At 44.8% G+C, this 9,985-nt stretch overlaps 1 protein-coding gene and 1 long non-coding RNA gene across 7 annotated transcripts; one reads left to right on the forward strand and one right to left on the reverse strand.

Annotated features, from left to right (window-relative positions):
- Positions 1-1,224: 1,224 nt before the first annotated feature.
- On the reverse strand, positions 1,225-5,163 carry LOC118081206 (uncharacterized). 5 transcript variants are annotated; one of them, XM_035107520.3, is made up of 4 exons: positions 4,886-5,044; positions 4,031-4,497; positions 3,666-3,780; positions 1,225-3,335 (listed from the first exon to the last, which is right to left on the reverse strand). In XM_035107520.3, exons 2-4 carry the CDS (start codon positions 4,475-4,477, stop codon positions 1,963-1,965), a joined length of 1,935 nt encoding a protein of 644 aa, XP_034963411.2. In that variant the 5' UTR covers positions 4,478-4,497; positions 4,886-5,044; the 3' UTR covers positions 1,225-1,962. The 5 variants fall into 5 exon arrangements, with proteins under 5 accessions (XP_034963411.2, XP_034963413.2, XP_034963410.2 ...); XM_035107522.3 differs by having other exon boundaries at positions 1,225-3,332; positions 4,031-4,502; positions 4,886-5,001; XM_035107519.3 differs by having other exon boundaries at positions 4,031-4,502; positions 4,886-5,001.
- Positions 5,164-6,141: 978 nt separating this feature from the next.
- On the forward strand, positions 6,142-9,985 carry LOC148687076 (uncharacterized). Of its 2 annotated transcripts, none has more exons than XR_015948515.1 (2): positions 6,142-6,307; positions 8,542-9,985. It is a non-coding gene; the product is annotated as an uncharacterized LOC148687076 (long non-coding RNA). The 2 variants fall into 2 exon arrangements; XR_015948516.1 differs by having other exon boundaries at positions 8,545-9,985.

Genomic DNA, 9,985 nt, shown 5'->3' on the forward strand with positions numbered 1-9,985 from the left:
GCACATGAACAGGTATTTTTATACCTATGTGCACACATTGTTATTCTATTTTATTTATATATTTTTAAAAAAACCAGAAAAGGTTTGAGAGCAGAAGAGCAAATGTATTGTTCCTCTCCCATTCTCACAGCCCCAGGAAGAGCTAGTAGTTCAGGGGCAGCACAGGGGCTTTTAATGCAGGTGGTCCTAGACCTCTGCTTTGGAATCGTAGCATCAACCGAAAACAAGAATTCAAGAAATCTCATACTTTCCCTCACTATTCTGTGGTGTGAGAAAACCATTCTGGATCATCTCAAAGACCCTTATATTGCAACATCTTGTGGCCAGGCAGGTAACTCTGGGAAGCCCCTGAGCAAGGCACTATAGCATGTTCCCGTTGCGACTTCTTAGCAACTCGTACCTGAAGCACACTGCCTCTTAAGGCCGAAATCTACATTTTCCTTGGAGTAAGACCAACTGAACTGAATGGGGCTTATTTCTATGTTCAGTAGAATCGTACAGGATTGGCCTGCAAACTTCTGACACATTAGTTCTGAGTGCTAATATAGCTGTCATCCTTTTTCTTTTTTCTGTTGGAGGTCCTCCTCAAACAGCAGAGCAACATGGCTATAGGTAAATTTTGTCCACAATAGATTTGTTGCTCTGTAAGGCAGAGGTGGCAGAAACCTTTTTGGGTTTGAGAGCCATTTTCCTTTCTGGGCAAACTTCTGTGGGCCAGGGATGAGTGAAGCCAGAGGTGAAAATGGGCAGACCACCAAATGCAAATATTACTTTTATACACTTATACCGCTCTTTGAGTCTTCCATCCAGGGAAGCAAGAGGCATGGTCAGAGTTCAAGGACAAATTCCAGCCAGGCAAAAACACTCTCTGGAGGCCTGGAGAGAGCTCCCAGGGCTAGAGAGAGGTATGCAGGGCCACATTCAGCCCCTGAGGTTCCCTGTCCGTGTTTTAAGGTGTCAGGACTTGTGGTTTTTTGGCGCAAGAATTTGGTGCTGAATTCCCCTGAGATTTGTATATATTGAACAGGATTGGGGGGAAGATCTAGACTAGAATTTAATGAGAAAACGCTTTGCACACAACTCTTTCAGCTGTTGCATGTGCATCAACTACATTTAGCATCATGGGAGTCTGAAGTGTGTATGAATTGACACACTCAAAACTTCTAGTCATCCAACTCCAGACAGAGGCTAACAATGACTGAAAAGAAAACCACATAGAACAGGTATATTGAAAACCTTTAAAGAGACAGAGAAACCAACAAAAAAACCAAATATCAAAACCAACCCAATACGATACAAATTTTACTAGCTGCACACAATATTTCCAGGTGTTGTTTTTTTTAGCAGCAGCTATTTTGCTTCTCTCGTTTGTAGGCACCAGTCCTCCAAAATAGTTGAATAAATATTTGGAACTTCTAAGGGGCCAACACCAACCTTTTGGATGCTCGGGCCCAGAGTCCATCAGATTTCTCTAGCGCAAGATAAAACGTTGGAACATTAGTTCAGCACCCATATGTGGAGACTGCTGCTCACTGTGACTGGTAGCTGGAAGGCAAGGAGGCCAACAGTAGGTGGAGGCAGAGCCCATGATAGGTGGAGACACCTAATTCTGGTTTTGTCCCTATCCTCCCTACTGAGTTTGGGATAATCTTCTGGCTGTTGGAGAGTGAGGTTGGTGCTCCATCTGCCTCCAATGAATTTCAGCAACTAAACCATGGCGGAATCTAGCAGTGACTTAATTTCTATCAAGGTATTTCAAGAATATATCTATGAGGTCTGCTTTCCATTTGCAATGAATGGAATGTTGCCTAGGGTAAAAAAAACCTGTATAGTTTCACTTTTTTTTTTTACCTAGTAGCCATTGATCTCCAGCATAAACTATTCACACAGTCTAAATTTATGAAGCTTTCACTCCAAACTCTTCTTCACAGACATCCTAAAGGTTCACATGTAGATTTTCTGTTACGGAAACAGAGGGAATAGTGGACATTTCCTCCCGCGTTTGTATGGTTTCTCTCGTGTGTGTACCCTTTCGTGTTTCTTACAGTCAGAGCTAGAAATAAAGCTTTTCCCGCATTCATAACACTCATAAGGCTTTTCTCCTGTGTGGGTCCTCATGTGCTTTGTAAGGGAGGATCTGTGACTTAAGCTTCTCCCACACTCGGGGCACGAATACGGTTTCTCTCCAGTATGGGTTCTCTGGTGCGTGATAAGGTTTGATTTCAAATTGAAACTTTGCCCACAATCAGAGCATTTGTAGGGTTTCTCCCCTGTATGGGTTCTCAGGTGTTTAGTGAGGGAGGATTTATCGCTGAAACCTTTCCTACAGATGGAGCATACATATGGCTTCTCACCAGTATGGATTCTCCTGTGTGTAATAAGGTTTGACTTCCAATTAAAGCTCTGTCCACATTCTGAGCAAGTATAGGGTTTCTCCCCTGTATGTAACCGTTTATGGTTTATGAATTGATAGCCTGTGCTAAAGCTTTTCCCACACTCAGAGCATTCATACGGCTTTTGCCCAGTGTGCTTTCTCTTGTGGATAACAAGGTCTCCTTTCTGATTAAAGCTTTTCCCACAGTCTGAGCATTTATGAGGTTTTTCTCCTGTGTGGGTCCTTCTGTGTGTAAGGAGATGTGATGCCTGACTGAAGCTTTGCCCACATTCTAAACACTTATACGGTTTCTCGCCTGTGTGGATCCTCTGGTGTTTACCAAGGATTTTCCTTTGACTGAAGCTTTGTCCGCATTCCCCACACTTATATGGTTTCTCCCCCGTGTGGATTCTGACATGTGAAAACAGATTCCCTTTCTGACAGAAGCTTTGCCCGCACTCTGAACATTTATATGGTTTCTCTCCTGTGTGTATTCTTTTGTGTTTTGTGAGGTAAGACGTGGTATTGAAGCTTTTCCCGCACTCGGAGCACTCGTATGGTTTTTCTCCAGTGTGGGTTCTCTCGTGAACAAGGAGGTCTGCTCTCCTGTTAGCAATTTTCCCGCAGAATGTGCACGTGTACAGCATTTTCTGATTCTTAGTTAGATCAGCGTCCTGACAGAAGTTCTTTCCACACTCTGAGTCCATCTGTATTGCCTCATGGCTTAAGAATTTATCTTGGAAACTTCCTTTGCATGATTCACTGTTACCTTCCTCACAAAGTAACCTGTATTCTGACATTGTCCACTGACGGTATTCCTGCTTGGATTCTTGAACTGCAGGCATCTCGTCCAGCTCACCACCCAGGAAAAACACCCCTTTAGCTCTTTCCAACGATATTCCACTGGTGTCAATTTGCTTAAGTGGAAAAGCCTCCTTTATGCTCCCCCACTCTTGGCCTACTGGAAGAAACAGAATTAATGAGTTAAACCCTGTACTGGAGATAGAAAAAGTTTTCTCAAAGGAATAAAGTGAATTACCCAATCCTCCACTCTAAGACTGAGTTTTTCCTTCAAGTGATGTAGCCAAAAACTACCATCCACACATCAACAGGCTCAGGGATAGCCCAAAGGTGTGCAGAAATACAAGCCTTACAAATGTGTCCTGAATCTTCCAAACGTTCAGGTTTGTTGAATGTCCCTGAGTCATAGTGTTGAAAGAGAGGGAGTAAAACCTATCAGAAGCATTTAGAAGTTTCCAAATAATACTAACTTTCGGATTCAAATCCTTACCCAGCAAGCTGGCCTCTTCCTCCTCCTTGACTTCCAGAGGAATTTGGCCCTTCACAGCATTTGAGATTAACTTGGGGTAATCAGCTGCCACATCTTCAACAGATCCTGGTGGCATCTGAAATAGAAAGGGACGTGGGGAGATACAAATTAGAAAGTCTGGATCAATGGCAATAATTCTGATTTCTCGCCATCACCACTCCACCCAGCACTAAGGGAAGAACCATGCAGGACAACTTTCGTGTGGTTGCGCCACGTCCCTATAAAATGGAGTGGGCAGAAAGAGATTTATTGCACAATATAGATGGGCAGAAGGGGACGGTTGAATAAATCCTGGTTGCAACGCTTCCCAGAGTGGGCTAATTTACCTCTGGGGCCTCCTTGGCTCTTTGGCCAGTGAATTCCTTGAAGTAGCTGCTGACAGTGTCCTCCTCCAGAATCTCTTCCTTCACTTTCACTGAAGAATCCAGGTTCTCTCTGCTGAGGCCTAGCAGGGTGCTAGACACGTCCCCTCCTCTGTGCTCCAGGCTGCCGCCAGCTCCTTCAAAGGAGACCTGGAATCCCTCAGCGCCCTCTCCTGAGGTGGGCTCAAGCAGCTGTAGAGTTTTCCTCTGGGACTGAGGGACTGGCACGGTCTCCATGAATCCCGGCCACTGGCCTTCCCAGCCCTGCTCATTCGGTTCTTGCTTAACAGGCTGTGGAGCAGCCCCCGTCAGAAACTCCCTGGTGGCTCCCATTTGGGGGATGTGGGCTTTGCCTCCTCCTGCATCCAATCGCTCGCCTGGTCGAGGTCCTGGTGGTTCATGCACATCCATTTTTATTCTCACTGAAGCTCCTGGACTAGAACAGAGTGTTTGCATTAAGAAATGCAGGTGCTCTGGTGGGGACTGAACTCGGAAACTTCTGCCTGCGAGGCAGGTGCTCTGAGTTGCTGTCCTCATCCTACATCTAGAGAGCCACAGGTTCCCCACCCCATAAGTTTAAGGCTGACACTTGGTTAGAGAAACCTTGTTTTCTCTGCAGTGTTTTTGCATCTCTTAGCCCTGGCCCCTGCTCCTTTCCCGGTTCAAACAACCCCCAAGATCTGTGTACTTTGCATGTCTTCTCCGTTTGCAACCCTGACCGGCCAATTGCAATCCGGACCCTTCTCTGCTGACGTTTCTCTCCCTCTTTCGCCTCCTAGCTGATCTTTGCCTTTCCGCTTCATCCCCCACTCAACTTACCTCTCGCTGCTGTTTCCAGTGCTCGGGATTCAGATCCCTGGAGCCAAAGTCTCCTAAGGCAAAATACCCCCCCCCCCGAGCTATTAATTGCACCAAAGCTATGGGGATGGGCAGGAACAGGAAGTCAATGCCCCTCCAAGACGCACCCACCCCTTGCCTATCTAGGAACGGGAGAGTTGTCAGTTTAACTCTTCCCTTCGACACAAAGATTATAGCAGGCATTGTACACCTTTTATTAAGGGGTGGTGGGGAGCAGAAGTTTTAGACTAACCCCTTTTGATTCATAATAAATGTATCCTCTCCCTTAGCCTCCATCTCTCCCTATTTCTGTATCTGTAGGCGTGTTGCTAGTGTTTATTTATTTAATTTGCAGTTTTGTACAGCATCACAAATCCTAGCAAATACCAACTTACAAAATACATAGCAGAATGTGTGTCGTGTGTCCACATGTTGCATAATTCATTCAAGTGATGCACAACCAGTGTACTTGTGTTCACATGTTACATTCTATGAGTGCACAATCTGTGCAGTATACCTCTCTGTACACAATTATTGGACACGCGTACAGTTGCTAACGTGTAGCGTTTCACAAGTCGGCAGCCTGGGCACCTGTGTATGCAGCAACTGTGATATGCAGGTCAACAAGGGTTCACTCTTTCGCACGAGAACCATATGCAGAGACAGTGTGCACCAGTGTTCAGTATAACGTGCGAACAAGCCGTCTGTGAACCAGGGATACACATGCTCCTTCTGTAAAGCTTTCGCACTCTTTTTAAGGCTGTAATTTGGAGCGTGATGATAAGATACCAACCAGCGAGTTCAGTACTGGGTTTAAGTTTGCACGTAACCCGGGAGGCTGGGTGTTCTTAGGGGTTACTTTGAAAATAAAACTGAACAAAACAAGGAACCATTATTGCACAGCCGGGGATCTCAGAAGAGACAATACCAATTTGTGGGTGTCTGCAGAGGGGCTTCAATGGGCATACATTTGCCTAGGAGTAAATCCCATTTAACTTAATGAGACTTAACGACTGAGTAGACAACCACAGGTTGGGATTGCAATGTGGTCCTTTTACTGGACAGGAAACACCTAATCAGGCAGATGGCGCTCATTCCCCTTTTTTTGCAAAATTGCGAGTTCCCGAATGGAAACGGACTTTCCAACATTAATGATCTGGGGGCGGGGGGCGCACCAATGAACTCCAGCATTTGCTGCGAGGCACTGAAGAGTTAAAGGGCACTGAACGCGGATGCCTAGAGTGGCCGGGTGTGTGTGACAAATTGGGGGAGAATTGAGGAAAGCAAAGCCACTTTCCCCTCCTCCTTTCTTTTTAATTGAAAACAACCCTTTGGATTTCTTATCCTTGGAGCGATTAGGGAGCTGCTGCCAAGGGCGAGCAATGCAAAGCCTGCCTGAAGCAGGTGAGTTCAAGGAAGGAGGAGGGGAGGGGAAGTGGATTGAGCGGAATCTAGCAGAAGGGGATCTGTTGGGAGAGCGAGCAGAGGGTGAGAGATGAGACGCTTCTCAGGCTTAGCAAGTGCCCTCAGGCTCAGTGGAGATCAGGGCTTCCCCCTCTTCTTCTTCTCTCACCAAGGGCGTCAGATCAGCTAGGAAGGACCATTGATACTGGTTGTGAAGGAGGAATAGGTGCTGTGTTAATCACATATTGTATTTACTTATTTATTATCATAATCATCATACCTTCAGGATCGCCGCACTGCATATGTGCTGGCTCAGACAATTGAATCTGCAGAACTGGCAATGTTAACAGGTGCCACACATACGCATTCTGCAGCTGTAAGAAATTTATCCTTTAGTGTGGCAGGGCCAACACGTTGGAGATCCCTGCCTGCCTGCCTGCCTGTTAATAATAATAATAATAATAATAATAATAATAATAATAATAATAATAATTTATACCCCACCCATCTGGCTGGGTTTCCCCAGCTACTCTGGGCAGCTCCCAACAGAATTATTAAAAACACGATAAAACACCAAACATTAAAAACTTCCCTAAACAGGACCACCTTCAGATGTCTTCTAAAAGTCAGATACTGTTGACATCAGGGCAAGCCACCTTCGCTGTGCTCTTTGCAGCACCTGCTTAAAAACATTTTTGTTAAGGCAAACCTATCCAGACACATAAATGCTGGCATGCTTTAATATCTTTCACTGTTGGTTTTTGTTTTCTTAAAAAAATGTTATTCACTGTTTTTATTGTTAATTTTAATATTTACTGTAAGCAGAGGTTTTATCCCAGCCTCTTGCTGTAGAGCAAGGTTTCCAAATCTTGGATCTCCAGCTGTTTTTGAACTTACAACTCCCATCATTCCTAGCTAGCAGGACCAGTGGTCAGGGATGATAGGAATTGTTGTTCAAAAATAGCTGGAGGGCCAAGTTCGGGAAACACTTCTGTGGAACATGAAACTCTTAATGCCTGGAACCCTGGATTGCTGCTGACTATCTGGCTTGGCATAAGGCAGCTTCCTGACTAAACCAGGGGCAGAGAACCTGCAGCCCTTCAGACATTGTTGAACGCAGTTCCCATCAGGCCCCAGCCAGTATGGCTAATGATCAAGGATGATGGGAGTTGTAGTCCAGCAACATCTGCAGGGTCACAAGTTCTCCATCCCTTCTGGGAATGAGTCATGGATGGTTGATGGCACGTATGTTGTTGTTGTTTATTCGTTTAGTTGTGTCCGACTTTCCGTGACCCCATGGACCAGAGCACGCCAAGCACTCCTGTCTTCCACTGCCTCCCGCAGTTTGGTCAGACTCATGTTCGTAGCTTCAAGAACACTGTCCAACCATCTCATTCTCTGCCGTCCCCTTCTCCTTGTGCCCCCTTCTCTTTCCCAGCATCAGGGTCTTTTCCAGGGAGTCTTCTCTTCTCATGAGGTGGCCAAAGTATTGGAGCCTCAGCTTCACGATCTGTCCTTCCAGTGAGCACTCAGGGCTGATTTCCTTCAGAATGGATAGGTTTGATCTTCTTGCAGTCCATGGGACTCTCAAGAGTCTCCTCTAGCACCATAATTCAAAAGCACTCCTTTTTGCCATGTGCGTTTTCTTGGAGTAGTCCTTGCCTTTTTCTGGCAGGAGAGGGTGATTGCTGAGGCCCCCGTTTCAACCAATAGAACCCACAATCCAGAACCCCCGTGTCAGGTAAGTGCGGTGGTGGGGTGGCAATGGGTAGGGGTGGGTGGCCGGAACTGCTTTTTTGCTGCCCCCTGGTGCTGGGCCTGGTGGCAGCCTGGGCCTGACTCTGCAATCCACCCCAGCGCCTAGTGGATCAGGGCCTTTGGATGTTGCCGAGTTGCTTTATAGGTTAAAACCAGCCCTTTGAATTGGGCCCGCAAATTAATTGGTAGCTAGTGCAGTCAGGCCAGGAAAGTCAGAAGAAAGTCGCACTGCATTCAGTGGGCCTTACTCCCAGGAGAGATGAGGGCTTTCCAAAGGACAGATGTTCTGAGGACTTGGGCTGCCTCTTGGCTTTTGTTTCTCTGCATTTTATATGAAGTTTCTCAATATGAGGGTGACGGTTTATGTCCTCCTTCACTTCCCTTCCCAGTGTCCAGGTAACTTACGAGCAGGTATTCGCTTTCCCTTTTCACCGCTGCTTTTTTAACCAGAATTTTCTCTCTCTTCTCTCTTCCAGCAGATTCTCCAGGCAACTATCCATCACATTATGAAGAGAAAACAAAAACTCAAGATTGATTTGGAGAGAGTAGAGCTGGACGATATGCTTATTTTCTGCCATGCATTCAAGCACCTGGGAGCAAGGTTGGCCCTGTGCTTAGGCAGAGTGAGGCAGCTGCCTCTGGCTGTGAATGCTGAGGATAAAAGTGTGACTGTAGAGTGTTGGGAGGGCAGTGCTGTGAGGGGGCTCCAACTTGCCCTTTGTTGCATGGACTAGTCTGCTGCCCTCCAGGGGCAATGGATGATTCTCTAGTTTACCACAGCTCAAGTAAGGGCTTGCCCACTCTTCCTCAGGTCTTCTTCCCTCCCTCCCAGGAAAACTGCTCTTTAGTGCTCAGTCGGAGCAAATAGCAATCTGGGCTTTAAATGGATTGATGTGGGGATACCTGGTATAGGGTATTTTTTTTCTTGTGTTTGACAATTCATCTGATTTAGAAATGAAGTGCAGGTTTTCCCTGGGAAGGGGGGGGGGGGAACACTCACTTCTGTGCTTTCTAAACACATGGCAAGCACAGGGCGGGTGCCACTACCAAGAAATATTTGAATGAGAGGTAGAAAATAAACTAAAATTAAAAACATTTGAAGAAATAAAAGTTAATGACGGATTGGTTGCAATATCATCAGTTAAATGATGTGTTTAATGAGAACAAAAAGAACAACGGTTTTGATATAACAAGATCCAGGCTGGAGATAGATTTATTGGATGATAAGAGGGAAAAAATAATCGAAAATGTATAAATTACTATTGGAATGCCATACCAAAGCTGAAGTGGTAATGATACAATGGGCTAAAAATTTTGTTATGAAAATGATGTATAGATGTATTTAACACCAACTAAACTTGCTAAAATGTATAGGACAATAAATAAGGAGTGTTTGAAAGGTAAAGAAAAGGAAGAAAATTATTATCATATGTGGTGGACTTGTGATAAGGTAAAAGCATACTGTATTGGGAAATGATATATGATAAGTTAAAGAAAATGTATAAGAACACCTTTGTCAAATCATTTTTATTGGGTATAGTGGGTGAAGAGATACCGAAGGGAGATCAAAAACTGCAGCAATAATTCTTTTAGCCCAAAAATGGAAGCAACAATAAATATCAACGAAAGAAGAGTGGTAGATGAAGAGGATGGACTTTGTGGAACTGGTGAAGCTGACTGGAAAAATCTGAAACCAACGTGATCAAGGTTTCCAAAAAAACTGGAGTAAATTTATACAATACTTGAAGGACCATTGTAAGCAATTAACAACACTACCAGGGGTGTAAGAAGACTTGTAATGATAATTGTTACTACCCTTTTATATTTATTTAAAAACTGTAATATTTTGAATGAGTGAAACGGAAAACAGAAAATGTATAAATGCTATGATATACAATCGAATTAAAAAATATATATGTT

This window comes from Zootoca vivipara, chromosome 2 (assembly GCF_965207765.1).
Source record: "Zootoca vivipara chromosome 2, rZooViv2.hap1.1, whole genome shotgun sequence".
NCBI lineage: Eukaryota > Metazoa > Chordata > Lepidosauria > Squamata > Lacertidae > Zootoca > Zootoca vivipara.